Genomic DNA, 17784 nt, shown 5'->3' with positions numbered 1-17784 from the left:
CCCTGGCCAGACGACGTAGCTGGACCGGGGGAGAAACCTGTTTAATTCCCTGACTCACGCGTATTGTTTAGTAGGCTACCAGCTTGCCCACAACAAACATGGACTTCCTCGCCCCGATTCCGCCTTGATATGCGCTGCGGCAGCCATCTTTCTCAAGGGCAGGGCGCAAGCAGGAAGGTCACACCCTACCTGTCTCAGATAACGCCGGCAGCCTTGAAATCAACAAGAGTCCAATTGGAAGTGACGCTTTCACCGGAACAGCTTTTCCCCACGACCGGAAGGGGCTGTGCGTGAGGGCGTTGGGGGCGGAAGTGACGGGAAGGTGGTAGTGGGGTAGTTGGCGGGTGGTTGAGCAGAGCCGGTCGCCATGTCCGCGGGGAGCGCGACACATCCCGGGGCCGGCGGGTAAAGCTTCATGGGCGAGGGCATCGCAGCGCGCACGGGGCGGAGGAGAGGCGGAGGGGCCGCTGGGAGCTGCGTCCGGGCGGGGGGGGGGCGCTGGAGTGGGATGTGTACGCGCTGGAGGGCTGGGCTTTGGGGGAGAAAGATGGTGAGCAGGCCTTGGGGGCCCCGAAAAAGGCCAGCAGGGGTCGGGGGGAGGTGGAAAGCAGGGACTTTCGGAAGGACCAGCGAAGAGGAAGATGAAAACGAGGGCATGTGGGAAAGTGCAGTGTTTCGAGAAGGAGGACGGAGGGGAAAAGGGCTGGAAGAAGTGAGGAGATACTGCAGCAATTGTCTGTTTAGGGAGGGATGGTAATTTTAATCTTGATAGGAGACTCGAAGGTGTAAAGAGAACATGATAGCGGGGAAACGGGGTGCCAAAGCGTAGTAAGGGGAGAATAATAGAAATGAAAGCCTTGGGGCCTAATATTTTCCTTTTTCTTCCTGTAGGCGCCGCAGCAAATGGGACCAACCAGCTCCAGCCCCCCTTCTCTTCCTCCCACCGTCGGCTCCCGGTGGGGAGGTTACCAGCAGTGGGGGAAGTCCTGGGGGCTCCACGGCTGCTCCCTCTGGCGCCTTGGATGCTGCAGCCGCTGTGGCTGCCAAGATCAATGCCATGCTCATGGCCAAAGGGAAGCTGAAGCCACCTCCGAACGCTGCCGAGAAGGTATTTGAGGTTGGAGGGGCTCTGCTAACTGCAACTTCACTAGGGGTTATTTTGTAATTCTGTAATCGAACAGTTGTTTGTGTTAAGGAGAAAACGGTTACAGCAATTTAAAGGTCACTTAGTTTTGGAATTCATCACATGATATTTTGTCGTTTGTTTTTACGAGGCACTTTTGGTTGCTTTGATTACATTAATAGACCAAATAGTTCATTTTGTCTTTGTGCACTTAGTTCAGCCTAACTTCTGTCTATGTAATCATGTATAGCAACAATGTGATATGTTTTTCAGTACATGTGCATGTCCTCTGAAGTCAAAAGAAACGTTCAGGTAAATCAAGTGAGCTTTAAAATGTCTCTAGTCAGCTATACTAAAAAGTAAATAAATACTTGCAACATCCTTTATGATTAGAATCTGTAGGGGCTCATGGGTGGCTCAGTTGTTAAGTGACTGCCTTCAGCTCAGGTCATGAGCCCACTCAGCGGGAAGCCTGCTTCCCCCTCTCCCACTGCCCCTGCTTTGTGTTCCCTCTCTCGCTGTGTCTTTCTCTGTCAAATAAATAAAATCTTAAAAAAAAAATTAGAATCTGTAGATTTTTAATGATGCCTATAGTATAATTGAATGTGAAATAAAATGAATAATTTATATGTTGATAGTTTTGCTGTTTCACACAAATTGAGGAAATTTAGTCATTTTATAGAATTTCTGGTGTAATTAAAATTTCACGACTAGGATGGATCTGACCTTTGAAGTCTTTAATTTGTCTTGCAATAGAAGACAAGAATCTTCCTACAGGATGATGAGTATAGTGGCTGTTTGTATTGCTAGAATGCATACTTTGCACTTAAAAAAAATCTTTGCAGCAATTTAATGGGATGGATTACAGTTTACAAAGGAGGAGAACTAGGCTCACGGATGTAAATTGTGTAAGATCTGTAACGGCAGGCACGATGTCTGGCTTGAGTCACTTCAGATGGTCAGGTGTTCAGCTTTTGTTTGAAAGCCTCTACAGCTGGAAAATTCAGTGTGTTCTAAGACGGCTCATTCCATTAGAATTCTCATTTGAAAAGAAGTTCTTTGATTTCAATTAAAAATTGCCTTCCAGTGAAGAGATGGGTTCTGTGTTTGAAAATGCAATTTGGGTGAGTGATGAATGTGGTGATTAGCATGTTTATGACAGTTATTTCCCAATGTCTACGTATATCAAAACCTCCAGTTGTTCGCCTTAAATATCTACAATTTTTATTTGTCACTTATATCTCAGTAAAGCTGGGGGGGAAAGATGATACAATTTTTTGTTAGCCATCTAGTGTATGAGTATAACATCAGCAGAACGGCCATTATCTGTCTGGATGTTTAAATATTCAAGTTCTGCAGAATTGGTGGGAACTTTTAGTGAATTGGAAGTTCATTATTCATTGTATTTTTATTGATTGCAAGGATTGAAGCAATTGTCCATTTTAAGTTCTGCAAGGAATTATTAAAAGCACACTAAGGTGGGATGCTGCTTAAATCTTCAAATTCTTAACGCCGATGTTAATCATTTATTCATTTTTTTCCCTCTAAAAAGCAGTTGAGGGGTGCCTGGGTGGCTCAGTCGTTAAGTGTCTGCCTTCGGCTCAGGTCATGATCCCAGCGTTCTGGGATCGACCCCGCTTCAGGCTCCCTGCTCAGCAGGAAGTCTGCTTCTCCGAGACTCTCCCACTCCCCTTACTTCTGTTCCCTCTCACTGCCTCTCTCTCTCTGTCAAATAAATAAAATCTTTAAAAAAAGAAAATAAAAAAATAAAAAGCAGTTGAGCACAGCAGGAGGCAGCATGGTGCCAGTAGTGGACTTAGAATCAGAAAATGTGGATTTGAAACCCAGGATCCTTAGTTACTGGTCATGGGGCTTAGATATGTTATGGGGCCTCAGTTTCCTCTTCTGATGGGGTTGGCGGCATGTACCTGTGTGGTCCACGAGAGTAGTCAGTAGCCATATGTAGCTATTTAAATTAAATTAAAATTTAAAACTTAGTTCCTTGTCACAGCCTTTGGATATGAGGCTGTGGCTGTGTTGGACGGCCAGGTAGAGAACACCTGTGTCATCACGGGAGGTCCTGTGGGAGAGCACTGATAAGTACCTTTGATGGTGGCCAGTACTGAGCAGGGGCTGAACAGAGATGAGATATTGTTGAGTCTATGTAGTTTGTGTACACATGTTGAAAACTGTATCTAATGTGGGGCACCTGGGTGGCCCACTCCATTTTAAGCGTCTGACTCTTAATTTTGGCTCAGGCGTGATCTCACAGTCATGAGATCGAGCCCTGTGTTGGGCTCTGTGCTGGGTGTGGAATCTGCTTGAGATTCTCCCTCTCCTTCTCCCTCTCTCTAAGATAAATAAATCAGTCTCTTTAAAAAATGTATTTAGTGTATAAAGAAATACACTGTATTTTATCTTCTTTGAGCAGATTTGCCGAATCTTGGTCTAAGGCAACAAAGGGTTTGTGGAAGGCCATCTTGGGATGAAAATTTTTTCAGATAACTCATATCCGGAGTTGCCTATAGATTAAATTGAGAGAAACTAGATCAGGTTTTAGGATTTTGCTTGGCATTTCATTCATTCTTAGTTCTTCTTTGATAGAGAGTAATGGGTTGTCAGATAAGCTTTACGGGTTTTCCGGATCAGTGCAAGGATGGGACTGGTCGCAGGTGGTGTGCTGTGGCTGCAGTGTTGGCACAAGGGCAGCGTCCAGTCACACACATGAGGTGCGTGGACTCCGCGTCGTGCACTGGACTCTGCCCCGTATTCTGCTGCACGCACAGCTAGCGGGTTGAGCTGGAAAGCACCATAACTTGGTCCTTTAAGTTTCCTCGTGGAGATTGCAGCTCCTAGTCTGTAGGGTTTCTGGGATTATGTGGTCATAGAAGTGCAGACATGGGCAAGGTTCCAGAGAAATCTGATGATTGCCTTCAAGTAAATTGACAATACTTGATGTAGTGAGGTTTTGTTTGCTTGTTATTTCGTCTTTGAAGAATAACTCAAGAGTGTTTCCAACTGTGTTTGTAGGCAAGTAAAGGGAGCGGTAAGGTGGTGGTGGGACCTGGGGAGGGGCACTTGTAAATTGAATAGGAGAAACATACTATTTCATCTTGCAGACTGTCCAATGTACTCTCTCTTGTAGCTTCAGGCTGCTGGCAAAGGCCTAACTAGCAGTAAAAGCAAGGATGACCTGGTGGTGGCTGAGGTGGAGATCAACGACGTGCCTCTCACGTGCAGGAACCTGCTGACTCGGGGGCAGACTCAGGACGAGGTGGGCGGATGTCGGCCGTGGGGAAGGTGGCGGTGGGCGGTCAGCAAAACAAGACCTCTAACACAGACAGATACAAGTCAGATGTTTATGAGTGTCCAAAGTCAGGATTGGGTTGAATTAACTGCAGAGGAGCTTCTCAGTGAAGGTAAAGAAACAGATATGGGTGGGTTCCCCAGGTCAGCTGAGCAAGAAAAGACGGAATTGAGGTTTCAGGTGTAGGAGAGAACTCGTTCCTATCTATTGGTGTAGTGAATGAATGGGGAAAATCCATCTTCCTGCCTGCCATTGAAATCGATCAATTGCCACATCATCTTTTTAATAGAATGTTTCCCTTTTAGATCAGCCGACTTAGTGGGGCTGCAGTGTCAACTCGAGGGAGATTCATGACTGCTGAGGAGAAGGCCAAAGTGGGACCAGGGTGTGTATGCACATCCTTTGCTTTGGGGAAAGGTGGGGCACGTTAGTTTCATGTTTTCATTGTTAGGAAATGTGTGCAAAGACTTGGGTAGCTTTGTGTGTGTATATACACACGCTGTGTAGTGGAGTTGGGGACACCTCAGACATGTAAGGAGTGTTGGCAGCTGTGTTCCTTCCTATTGCTCTTTGGATTATTTATTTCGCAGGTAACATTTTATTGGAGAAAACAAATTATGGTAAAGTGTGAAATGAGATAATTGCTACATTTACTGTATGCACTTCCAAACTTTTGTATGGGAATATTTCCCCCAACAAAAGCGTCTGTATTTTGTTGTAACTCCCTTTTAAAAAAAAACCTCCTTTTATCAGACAACTCATTGCCTCTACGATGGCCATAGGCTGTAAGGTTTTCCGCCGTAAGGTTTTCCGCTGAAAGGTTTTGTCCCCTTGTCCTTGCATCCCTCCCATGACTCAGTTTTGAGGGCAGGTAGTCGGGCAGTGCAAAACTTTTCACACTGGCTTAAACTAAATATAATTAGGAGGCAAAACTTGGTCCCTACCTGAAACCAAGAATATATTTCAATTCTGTGTATGTACTGGTTGCTGTTTTGAACTTTTTTATCTTTAAATACTGTTATTTTTTACCAATAGCTTTATATTAACTGTATGGTTTTTGATGACCTCCATTATTATCAAAATCAGAATTTAAGCCACTTTACATTTAGAATCTAGAGTCCCCTTGGTTGTGGGCCTCACAGACATGGGTCTACAGGCCACCGTCACTTTTGCCCCTTTAATTTGGATAGCCAGGAGCACAACTGCCCATAACCTGTTAGACAGCCAACAAAAAGGAATTTTATTCTCAGACTTCAGGTTATCTCAGTTGACTGGATGCCAGTATTCATGAGCCCCGAAGAACAGATTTGATCCCTGTGTGGACCAATTAACTTGAAGCAGCCAGAAAAGTTTGTTTATTCCCCAGCTGTAAAACCATATTTCTAGAAATTTGCAACACCATTTCCTTGTATGTAGTGCCTTTTACTTATTTGGAAACTGTAAACGTGATGGATTTGATTTGTGACCCATATGGTTCCTTTGGTCATGACCAGTTTGGGATCACCATTTTATGTTTCTCTTGTAGGGATCGTCCGTTATACCTCCACGTTCAGGGCCAGACGCGGGAATTAGTGGACAGTAAGTAATGGTTTGGCTCACATCCCACATTTTATGGAGGACAAAGTACAGGGCTGTATGGAATAAGTCGGCAGAATGTTGCTGGTGGCTGTTGTAACTTGTGTATGAATTGCTTATGAGTGTGCTGGGGGCACGAGGCTGAGGACCACATATTTGGGTGTCCCGTAAAATGGATTAATACAGGGGTAGTTGCACATTGGCCTTGGTCTGTCATTGGGAACTAGTCAGTTCCTTCCTTCCTTTGGTATCCTATCTCACTCTGCTTTTCCATAGGAGCAGTAAACCGAATCAAAGAAATTATCACCAATGGGGTGGTCAAAGCTGCCACGGGGACGAGTCCAACTTTCAATGGTGCGACAGTCACAGTGTATCACCAGCCGGCTCCCATCGCGCAGTTGTCTCCAGCAGTGAGCCAGAAGCCTCCCTTCCAGTCCGGGGTATGTTTGGTGGAGAGATCGTCAACAGCTTTGTCATTTCTGTAAAAGTGGTATATGTCAAATAATGTGGAAAGTATGAGGAAAAATCCTGAAATCCAACCTGAGGCTTACTACAACCTGATGCTATCCTATTAATGGACCATTTCGGCTTCCAAGATGCAGTGAACATCTGAACACACATGTCTTTACTTTGACGTATTCTAGAAAGGGTGTCTATGGATCAGAGCATGTCCACGCCATACATTTGGAAGTCAGTGGTTTGTGTTTGTGTGTATAAATGTGACGGCAGCTGGAGGACTAAGAAGGCTGAGTCTGGTGAAGTAAGACTCTGCTGATACAACCCTCCTAGAGAATAGGGTGGGAGAGAGCAGCCCTCACTGGAGAACCCCCGGGCTGACTGTACCACCCAACATGCTTCTCTGGTCTCACCGGAGACTCTGCTGTGGGTGCCTGCTGCCCTAGGCAGTCCGGGGCTGGGGGTGCGCGTGGTAGTGAGTCTTCGCTTTTGTACCTGGTAAGTAGATTTTGCTGAATGGAGGAAGGTGTTCACGCTCTAGGTAGGCACGTGGCCTTTGTAGTGCTTGTTTAAATGAAGCTCCTTTATGAAATTTGTTTTTTATGGACTCAGCGGTGGAAGTTATAGGGGTCCTTATTCTGGCAGTGATTAAAAGTTTCTGGAGGATTAAAGTTTTCTGCAAAATGATTTTCAAGATTCGGATTTAATTAGTGTCGTGTGTTTAATCCGAGGTGTTCTGTTCTTCTGCAGATGCATTATGTTCAAGACAAATTATTTGTGGGTCTAGAGCATGCTGTGCCCACCTTTAATGTCAAGGAGAAAGTAGAAGGTCCAGGCTGCTCCTATTTACAGCACATTCAGATTGAAACGGGTGCCAAAGTCTTCCTAAGAGGCAAAGGTTCAGGTTGCATTGAGCCAGCCTCCGGCCGAGAAGCTTTTGAACCCATGTACATTTACATTAGGTACGTATGGATGGGTGGGCCGAAGACATTGGAATGCTTGTCAACTGCTTAGTACAGGCAGGAGTGATTCAAAAGGAGTAAGAAAATAGGTTTAATAAGTAGTAACATGAGGGATGTAGGTCAATACTAACGATAATCACTTTATAATTAGAACTGTTGAATTGGGAAGTGGAATTGTCTCTTTTCGTATTGAGGTTCTTGGGTTTTATACACATCTGTGACCCTAAAATGAGCTGTGATGAGCCTAAAGTCATCTTCATTTAAACCTGTGGTGATGGGGTGCCGGTGCCTCAGTTGTAAGCATCTGCCTTCGGCTTGGGTCATGATCCTGGGGTCCTGGGATCGAGCCCCACATCGGGCTCCCTGCTCAGTGGGGAGCCTGCCTCTCCCTCTCCCTCTGCCCCTCCCCTCTGGTGGTGCTTGCTCCCTCGCTGTCTATCAGATAAATAAATAAAATCTTAAAAAACAAATAAATAAACCTATGGTGTTATTAACACATTTTGCAGTTACTTTAGTGACCTTTTTTTTTTAGAAGATTTTATTTATTTGAGATAGAGCGTGAGCACGCGAGCCAGGAGACAGAGGGAGAGGGAGAAGCGGACTCCCCGCTGAGCAGGGAGCCTGACTTGGAACTCCGTCCCAGGACCCCGGGATCATGACCTGAGCCAAAGGCAGACGCTCAACCAACCGGGCCACTCAGGCGCCGCTATTTTAGTGACTTTTAAATGTTTTTTAATATCTTTATCTCAAAGAGACCAATGAAGTATTTGTCTTAATGATACTTGGCATAGGTTAAAGGGCTGAGAAGACATTATTTTGTGATTTTTCAGAAACTTAGATTGGTGCTGTGTTGAATATATTAAATTTGTAAACAGCATACAAAGTGAGAGCAAAATTTTGTATCCTTTACTCTTCTCCTCTTTGAATTTTTGGTTTGTACTTCTCTGCAGTCACCCCAAACCGGAAGGCCTGGCTGCTGCCAAGAAGCTCTGTGAGAATCTCTTGCAAACAGTGAGTTCTGTTTGTGGCTCTTATTCAGCAGGGCTGTGTCTTAGCGATTTTCCCACCGGTATTGGTTTCCTGGGGCTGCCATCTCAAGTTCTCACAAACTAGGTGACTTAAAACAACAGAAATTTATTCTCTCACTGTTCTGGAAGCCAGCCAGCCAGTCAGAATCAGAGTGTGGGCAAGGTTGGTTCCTTCTGAACGAATCCTGTGAGGGAGAATGTTCCATGCCTCTCCCAGCTTGCTGGTCTTTGCATTCTTTCCCCATGTCAGCAGAGCTCCATGCTCTGCCCCCATTGTCTCCTGGCCTCCTCCTGTGTTTCCTTGTCTGTCTGTCTCTCGTAAGGGTAGCAGTCCTTGCATTTAGGGCCCACCGTGACCCAGCATGACTTTACGTTAACAACCTGTATCTGTGAAGACGTGGTTTCCAGATAAGGTCATGTTCTGAGGTTCTGGGTGGACTTGAATTTTGGCACTGTTCTGGCAACTCAGATTCTCCATAAGGAAGACAGACTTCCTTCTTCAGGGTCATAGCTGGCGTGCATTTCTTCTTCAGAGACTGTTCCAGTGTGGAATTTGAAATGTGTAGTGCATCAGTGTAAAATCTCAGTGCTGTCAGCTATTTAAATAGTGCTTTCAATCTTGGCCAAGCTGTTTACCGGTGGGCAGTCCAAGTTCTTTTTAGAAGTAAGTGCAGCTAGAGTAAGGGCAGAGCTGTAATAGTTTAAACCAGTTAGCAATGCCTTTGGGCTAATTGCTCGTTTGATTATCTGTTCTTTTTATTCTATAATCTAGTAGCCACAAGTTAATCCAGCAGGGCCAGTTGTAGAGCCCCTGAGGGCAATCAGATTTGGGGGTTGCATTTATTCGGCCTTGTGTTATTTGGTATTGAAGGGTGCCCTTCTGGGAAGCTGCGTTCTTTGCTTTTGTGAAGTAACCTGATTTACCATGCCTTGCGCCAGATAACTTCCCTGACCACCCTCTGTGTGTCTCTGTTGACACTGAAGTTACTGACTCGGTGGGGTGTTCACAGTGAAGAACTGGATGAGGGGACGTACCGGCCCTGTGTTGAGCCCCGAGCTCCTTGAGGACAAGTCCGTCAATAAAAGCATGAATGAATTGACAACCTAGGAATTTCCTAACTTTGTTTCTGGCTCTGAATGATTTTGTACCTCAGAATTGAGTCTCGTTGGGGGATTTAGGAAGTTCCCGATTCCTACATCCTGCTTCATAATTTATATGGTGCACCTTATCAAAATTAATTGATTAATTGATTTTTAAAAAAGATTTTATTTGTCAGAGAGAGAGCGAGCACATGCACAAATGGGGACCAGCAGGCAGAGGGAGAAGCAAACTCCCCGCCGAGCAGGGAGCCCGATGCAGGACTCCATCCCAGGACCCCGGGATCATGACCTGAGCCAAAGGCAGATGCTCAGCCGACTGAGCCACCCAGGCGTCCCTGATTAATCGATTTTTTTTAAATAATTTATTTTTAGAGAGTGGGGGAGGGACAGAGGGAGAGTCTCAAGCAGACTCCGAGCTGAGTGTGAGCCCGACGTGGGGCTCGATCCCATGACCCTGAGACCACAACCCAAGCTGAAACTAAGAGTTGGACACTCAACCAACTATGTCACCCAGGTGCCCCTTGATTGATTGATTGATTGGTGGGGTTTTTTTTAAGACTTAATTTTTAAGGAATCTCTACACCCAGTGTAGGACTCGAACTCAACCCCAAGCTGAAGAGTCGTATGCTCTACTGACTGAGCCAGCCAGGCGCCCCGTGTCTGATTACAATTTAGATGTAAACAAGTCCAAATTTATTTGAAATATCGGTGGGAATTTTTTTTTCTTTTTTACTCAGTGGAAATGTTTTTAATTCCTAGCTGCTTTGGTCCTAGAGTTGTATAATCGGACCCTTGCAAATACCCCGTGAATTGGGACTGTCCCATATGAATTTGTTTTCCCTTCTCTTCCAGGTTCATGCTGAATATTCTAGATTTGTGAATCAGATTAATACTGCTGTACCTTTACCAGGTGTGTATGTCTTAAAGTGTTAAGGAAAAGAAATATTTTGTTAGTGATATTTATGTATAAAATAGGATAGTTAAGGCTAGACGTGCCAGGGCGCTGATAGTGTCCCCTCCAACTTACGGTAATTTGGAAAGCCGTTTGTACCTCAGTATTTTTCTTCCCTAGAGATTAAGTTAATATTCAGCTAAAATGTCTCGTTTTGCTGCAGCTGATTAAACACTTTTTTTCTTCCCCCTCAGGCTATACACAACCCTCTGCTATAAGTAGTGTCCCTCCTCAGCCACCATATTATCCATCCAATGGCTATCAGTCTGGTTACCCTGTTGTTCCCCCTCCTCAGCAGCCAGTTCAGCCTCCCTACGGAGTACCAAGCATGGTGCCACCAGCTGTGTCACTGGCACCGGGAGTCTTGCCAGCATTACCTACTGGAGTCCCACCTGTGCCAACACAATACCCGATAACGCAAGTGCAGCCTCCAGCTGGCACTGCACAGGTAGGACGCGGGGTGTGAACCCGGAGAAGTGGCCGGGGACAGGTGCACAGGTGGTGGTGTCTTTCCGAAAGAAAGAGTGTGTCGTTACTGTGTAACGTGAGGTCCTCTTCTCCTGCGTCGTCATCCCGAGCTGCCCCAGGGCTTCGGAGCGGCGTGTACACGTGTGTATCCGTCCCGAAGGCTCTAGTTCGTGTCACGAGTCTTTCCACCACAGAGTGGTTTAGAAGAGGAGTCAGGAAGCCTGCTCTGGAATGCCAGGTGGCAGATAGCTTAGGCTTCGCGGGCCACGCAGGCTCTGCCACACCCGCTGCCCTCCATTGCTGGGACAGAAGCAGCCGGGGACAATACGAATGACCACGCACGGCTGGTCCCAAAACACTGGATTTCCCGAAGTGGATCACGAGCCACAGTTGTGGTTTGCCGCGCTGTGGGCTGTCACTTGCCTGCACCTCCCTCGAGGAGGAGGGGACCGGCCTACGTGCCTTTCCATGATTAGAACTGAGTTACTAATCTTCAAAAGAAATACACCATATGCAGGGGTTCTGGGCCGAGAGAGACATGAACTTTACAACTTAAGGATTATAAATGTTCTCAAACTACATAAGAAGCTAGAGTTTTAGGACAGGGCAGGTAGCCAGCCCATCCACGTGGATGATGTACTCCCTTCTCTGAGGCAGGGCAGAAGTGAGTGAGCGCACGGAGATGGATTGATGGTAGGCCCTTCTCTGTGGGCCTCTCAGAGTGCACCCGGGCCACCTGCTGACCGGTGGGCTGTGAGCACTGAAGGGGGCTTGCAGTGTGAGACAGCAGAAGACTTCCCTAACTTCTGGTTGTGACCCCTGGTCCCCTTGCGTTCTGTGTTTGGCAGGGCCATAGGTCTCCAGCTTTGAGCCACATTGCCTTGTGACCAGAAAGCAGTAGGACAGGCTAGCCCTTTAGGGTTGGGCTTTAGACATAGGCTGCCAGGGTTCCTCATGCTTTCCTGTGATTGAGATGTGCAATCCTGGGATGTGACTTAGCCTATCCAGGCTTTGGTTTCCTTCTAGAAAATGGGCATGATGATACTGTCTCAGAGGTTGCAAGGATTAAGGGAGATGACCCAAGCATTCAACAGGTATTAGCCGTTTTGTTTTTTGAGAAGTGCTTGTTTTCTCTGAGACATCCTGGATCAGTCCTCATTCCTTTTTGGAACAATCTCTTACAATATTTGGACAGATTCCCTCTTTCTGTAACAACTTATCCCTAGAAGTGGCAGATGAACTTGCCTTTGCCACAAGCATTAGCAGCCTTTATAGTCAGAAAGAGCTAATCACATATATTAGAGGGGTCTAAATGGAGAATGTTCTTGCTGGATAACTTCTGAACTAAGTAAGTGGCTGGAATTTTTCTTTGTTGGTCCTAACAGCTCCAGTGCAAAAGCACATTTTTCCTGAGAGTTCAAAGCACTGGAGAGATTGTCAGTTTTGCATTTCCCTACCACAAAGGTGGGAAGGCTAGGCTTTCCTGTCCCCAAATGATCCAGGAGGGAAGCTAAGGACCAGAGATACACGATTTCTAGGACACACATGGATTTATTAAAGTCTGTTGTGATACTGTTTTCTTTATTAAGTGGCTGGACATTCTCACACCTTTTCCCCCCCGGTTTGTTTTGGTCCCAGAGTCCGATGAGTGGGCCTTTTATTCCTGCTGCTCCTGTCAAAACTGCCTTGCCTGCCGGCCCCCAACCCCAGCCCCCACCCCCGCCCCAGCCCCCACTCCCAACTCAACCCCAGGCACAGAAGAGGCGATTCACAGAGGAGCTGCCTGATGAACGAGAATCCGGACTCCTTGGATACCAGGTTAAATAAAATACCCTACTTTCCTCACCTTACCTCACTGTATTCGCCCTAAAGAAAGATCAGTTCACGTCTGTATTAACCGTCCTCCCAATACTAGATTTCTGTTTTCTGGAACCCATTTAGATTAGGTTTTTTCCCTTGGGGGGTTAGTTTAAAGCAAGAGTGACTCCCTTTGGGTGGGTTGGTCTTTGGGATCAGTATAAGAAAATACAAAGCTCCACGTGGAGAGAGGTCGGGAGGTCTATGACTGTCACCTAGAAGGAGTTCTGTAGAATTCCGCACCTCCTCTTATCCATACGGCACTCCCGAGAGCCTCAGATAATTCTCATTTCTGCTCTACCTACCAACATATGGTTTGTACTTAAACCTTGGCTCTCAATTTACTGTTCTTTCCGTGCATAAAAGAGAGCAGGTACTTTCTCCAGTCCCCACCACCTGCAACAAAAAGTGGGCAGAAATGTAGTGATTCTGTGCACACATGTTACATAAGTATTCGTTCAAGAAGAGAGTTTTTAAAAATATTACTTAAATGTGAAGTTTTAAATAAATGGGTAGTTTTGGTGCCATTTTGTTTTATCAGGAGAAGCACCTTCACTTTTTGCCAGAGCCCTTGACCTGTTCTTTGAAACAAACTAAAGTTTATAAAAGGGTAGTTGAAAGCAGATACACGTAGCATGACCCAGTCCTGCAGAGAAAGATCCCGTCTCCTTCAGCTGTGGTTATGCTCCAGATCCCAGAGGGCTGTGGAGGGAGCTTACGGCAGCTGACCAGAAAGACGAGGCACTTGACAGTTACGTTAAGGAGCGAAGTCAATGCAGCAGTTGTAGATTTGCTAATGCCGCTGTATTTTTCTGCTCATAGCATGGACCCATTCATATGACTAATTTAGGTACAGGCTTCTCCAGTCAGAATGAGATTGAAGGTGCAGGATCGAAGCCGGCAAGTTCCTCAGGCAAAGAGCGAGAGAGGGACAGGTGAGTTCGTTGGAGCGTCATCACGCGAATGACTCCCATGTCAGTGCTTTGCACCGTTAGTGTGGGTAACGGTCGTTGCCGTGAGCTTCCATGTTCTCACGCTGTCATGAAGGGGCGTCTGGGGGGCTCAGTCAGTTGAGCGTCGGACTCTTGTTCTCAGCCCAGGTCTTGATCTCGGGGTCGTGAGTTCACTCCCTGAGTTGGGCTGCATGCTGGGTGTGGAGCCTACTTAAAAAATAATAATAATGGATCAGTCAAAGTGTAATGAAATCCTTTGGCTTATATAAACTCCTTTTTTTTTTTTCTTTTTTAATAACTGCTGCACTGCTGGAGTACGCTGCCCCTCTCCCAGTGTCGCGGCCGTCACCCCAGGCTTTGGGTCATTCCGTTCTTGCTTCACTGTCCCGGTCTTGGGCATTTTCCTAACTGTAGGCAGTGACCGAAGTCTTACACAAGCCGTGTTTGCTACTAAGAATCCTAGAATACTGGGGCTCCTGGGGGGCTCAGTTGGCTGAGCGTCTGCCTTCGGCTCAGGTCATGATCCTGGGGTCCTGGGATCGAGCCCCGCATCGGGCTCCCTGCTCAGTGGGAGTCTGCTTCTCCCTCCTCCTCTCCCTCTGTCCCTCTCCCCCTGCTGGTGCTCTCTCTCTCTGTCTCAAATAAGTAAAATGTTAAAAAAAAAAAAAAAAAAAGAGTCCTAGAATATTATGGACTGAGGTACTTGAATGGGGGTCCAGCTGCCATCCAGTGCTTGAGAACCCCCCCTGTCCTGTGTGGTTTGTTGAGCCTTCCTGGGGCGGGCCTGGCTTCCCACAGCAGTGCCGCTGCTTTTGTTCGGGCTAGCAACTTGTTATCTTACAACTGGCTTATTAGCTCACAGGGTGAGGTCAGGTGGAAAGGGTGGAGGTGAACGGTTCGACTACCCAGGGAGAAGGTGCGATTGATCGAATCTGTCTGAAAGGCTGTCATGGTTTTTCTTCTAACAGGCAGTTGATGCCTCCACCAGCCTTCCCAGTGACTGGAATGAAAGCAGAGTCTGATGAAAGGAATGGGTCTGGGGCCGGAGCAGGGGGCCACGGTGAGTGAGGTGTAGCTGGGGACACGAGGGCAGCTAAGACTGGTCCTAAGTTACTAGTTTTCTGACCTGATGTTCATTCAGGTGGCACTTGTTCAGGTGTTTAATCCAACTTAAAATCCACAGGCTAAGGAGGATACTTTTTTTTTTTTTAAATAAGACCAGTATATAGTTACATAAGCTTTTCTTTTCAATCAAAGTTTGTCTAGAAAAGTTAGTCAACTTACATTTTATACATAGCATCATTAAAACCCTAGGAAATACTAATGATTGGTAGGTCATTTCAAAATTTTGTTGCCTTTGTTGTCAATACCTGGAGGTAATCTGATAGAGACTTAAGGGTTGATATTTCGGGGCGCCCAGCTGGCTCAGTTGGTGGAACATGCGACTCTTGGTCTCGGGGTTGTGAGTTCAAGCCCCATGTTGGGTGTAGAGCCCACTTTTAAAAAAGATTGATTTTTCTTTGTATTGGGAGGTGAGCTACATCTCTCCTCATAGGTCTTTTGGTTGTGAATGGTCAGCCTGTGGCTGTTAAAAAAATGTTGCCTCCTAGTATTCCAGAATTTAGAGGAATATGGGATCACTTGTGTTCTTTGTCTGTAGTCCTAATAAAAATGAGCAGAAGAAAATACATTTTTTTCTTTTCTTAACTTCTTTTCTTTTAACTCTTTAAAAGGTGAAATATCAGCATCCAGAGACTTATTTGCTAACTTTCCTTTTTTTTCTTTTTTTTTTTTTTTTTTTTTTTTTTTTTTTTTTTTTTTTTTTTTTTTTTTTTTTTTTTTTGTGTTTCTTTTTTCTTTCTCTGTTTTCTTACATGGTTCTGGTGGATTCACATTTGCTGATGCTGGTGCTGTTTTTCGTGTGATCTTCAACGTTTTTGGGTGACCATTGACCCTGTGACCTCAAAATGGTGTCCAACTAACCACTTACAATTAACATCTTTTTTTTATTAACGAATTTATGGTATTTTTTTTTTTTTTTGTCTTGGTGGGGGATGGGGTTGGGTTGTTTTTCTCTATTCTAGAGTATCCAGTCAAGAAGATGAAAACTGCAGAGAAGGGATTCGGGTTGGTGGCTTATGCTGCAGATTCATCTGATGAAGAGGAGGAGCATGGGGGTCATAAAAATGCAAGTAGTTTTCCACAGGGCTGGAGTTTGGGGTATCAGTACCCTTCGTCCCAACCACGAGCTAAACAACAGATGCCGTTCTGGATGGCCCCATAGGAAACAGTGGAACAGAGCTTTGACCCTCGGTGACTCTCTTTAGCAATAATGCATGCATTTGATTTCGTAAGACTCTGGGGCCTGTACTGGGAACCACCATGGACCTTTGCAGAAGTTAGAGATGCAGTGTCCCCTTTCTTAAAGGGGTTTCATTCTTTTTTAAACATCCTTGTTTCTGCAGTGACATAGTATCTGTTAAAATTAGAATCACAGATGTGTCTCAGCAGCTTTTTAACAGTTGGTGAAATGTGCTTGTTACGCAGAGCGTCCCAGCAGGGTCATTCCAGCACGCATTTAACCTGTCCAGCCTTTCCACGTGAACGGCCCCTATTCTGACAAAAAGAAAGTTATTTGTATTTTACTACTGTTTGGTCAGTTTTGCTGACAACTGGTTACAAACAAAGCCTTACTATTTATTAGTGGGGAGATGATTTTAAGACCATCCTTCCCTTTCAGCACCATTTAATCTAAGAACAGTTCATCCCTATTTCATTTTTGCATTCTTTTGTTTTGGAAAATGCAGTTTTACTCATTTAAAGCTGTTGGAAGTAGCTGGATCCTGAGTAGGAAAATGAAGGGTTTCTTTTTGTTCCCCTTCGTTATGTCTTTTTATTGGGATGATCCAAAGCTGGCACCTGCAGGCACTCTTGTCCCAGAAAAAGCCATTGCAGTTTTATTGCCCTTCTAATAAGCTCCATGTCTTCAGCTGGGTCCGAGAAAACTGCTTGATCAAAAGCTGGTCAGAACTCGTCACAGAAATGAAACACAGTGGTCTGTCTCTCTCAGAACTGGTTGCAGCTAAGAGAGATTTGACTGCTCACAATAGGATGGATGGTGGACTTAGTGACTGAAATTGCAACTTGTCCTTTTTCTTGGCATTACAGGTTTTGCCAAAAGAACTTTTTTGTATCAAATATTGATGTGTGAAAGAAGGAGCTAGTCTGCTGAACCAGGAGTAGTTTGAGATACTGAACTGTCATTTTTGCACATTTGAATACTTTGCAGGCTGGCTTTGTATAAACATATTCTCTGGTTTCCTATATGTTGTAAATATTTAGACCATAATTTCATTATAAATAAATGTATGAATATTCTGTTTGTGGTTTCTCTTCTCTCTCTTCCACAACCCATCCATACGCTAAAATTTACAAACTTCTGCTGATAAGCATCAGGATATTATAACCCACCAGAAAAATAAATACGTGGGTCCAGAAGTTTGCATATAGTCCCAAGAGTGTATGACGTTCCAGAGTAAACCCTTCACAAAGTCCAGATGAAAACCTGGAGGATAATTCTGGTGGACTCCCTCCATTCTCGCATATTAGCCCTCCACTGAACTCGGTTAGTGAGGGAGTAAAATACATTTTTAAAGGAAATACACATAATTCACAAATTAGTCTTGGGAAAGCATTCCTACGAAGGCTGGGTAGAAACAGCCATTTCCCGGAGCCAAGTTCCCCCTGGAGCCTGCGTGCAGCCCCCGAAGAGCGGTGACGGGGCCCTGGTTACGCAGTGTTGAGTTAAAGCCCGTGTGGAAGCGCCTGAGCTCCGGCCGCGGTCGCGCGTTCATTTCACGACAAAGCAAGAAGCCTGCTCCTGGAAGCGCATTGAAGCGCATTGCCTGCGTGGGGTCCGCGCACCTCGGCCCCTCAGAGCCCCGGCACTGCAGCTGCGTCTGCGCTGTTTCGGGGAGGATTTGGTGGGTTCCCATTCGGCCC

General features: G+C 45.6%; 1 protein-coding gene and 1 non-coding gene across 3 annotated transcripts; both read left to right on the top strand.

Moving 5' to 3' along the window:
• Positions 1-262: 262 nt before the first annotated feature.
• On the top strand, positions 263-17160 carry KHDC4 (KH domain containing 4, pre-mRNA splicing factor). 2 transcript variants are annotated; one of them, XR_005836205.1, is made up of 14 exons: positions 263-405; positions 892-1108; positions 4269-4397; positions 4736-4815; positions 5956-6008; positions 6282-6445; positions 7212-7423; positions 8374-8434; positions 10405-10462; positions 10699-10952; positions 12611-12790; positions 13680-13764; positions 14751-14842; positions 15867-15885. XR_005836205.1 is itself a non-coding variant. In XM_040635783.1 (14 exons), exons 1-14 carry the CDS (start codon positions 368-370, stop codon positions 16064-16066), a joined length of 1851 nt encoding a protein of 616 aa, XP_040491717.1. In that variant the 5' UTR covers positions 263-367; the 3' UTR covers positions 16067-17160. The 2 variants fall into 2 exon arrangements, 1 of the variants encoding a protein (XP_040491717.1); XM_040635783.1 differs by having other exon boundaries at positions 13652-13764; positions 15867-17160.
• LOC121104096 lies at positions 6734-6860 on the top strand. Its single transcript, XR_005836474.1, has one exon.
• Positions 17161-17784: the final 624 nt, after the last annotated feature.

This window comes from Ursus maritimus, unplaced genomic scaffold (assembly GCF_017311325.1).
Source record: "Ursus maritimus isolate PB19 unplaced genomic scaffold, ASM1731132v1 scaffold_2, whole genome shotgun sequence".
Classification (NCBI taxonomy): domain Eukaryota; kingdom Metazoa; phylum Chordata; class Mammalia; order Carnivora; family Ursidae; genus Ursus; species Ursus maritimus.
Note: the sequence above shows the minus strand (reverse complement) of the source record. Positions and strands in the feature narration are given on the sequence as shown.

Excerpts from the sequence above, each read along its gene's own strand:
- KHDC4 (XM_040635783.1), top strand. The coding sequence starts at position 368 with ATGTCCGCGGGGAGCGCGACACATCCCGGGGCCGGCGG. Across the intron at positions 406-891 it reads ACACATCCCGGGGCCGGCGG|GCGCCGCAGCAAATGGGACC; the intron begins GTAAAGCTTCAT and ends TTCTTCCTGTAG. Across the intron at positions 1,109-4,268 it reads CTCCGAACGCTGCCGAGAAG|CTTCAGGCTGCTGGCAAAGG; the intron begins GTATTTGAGGTT and ends TCTCTCTTGTAG.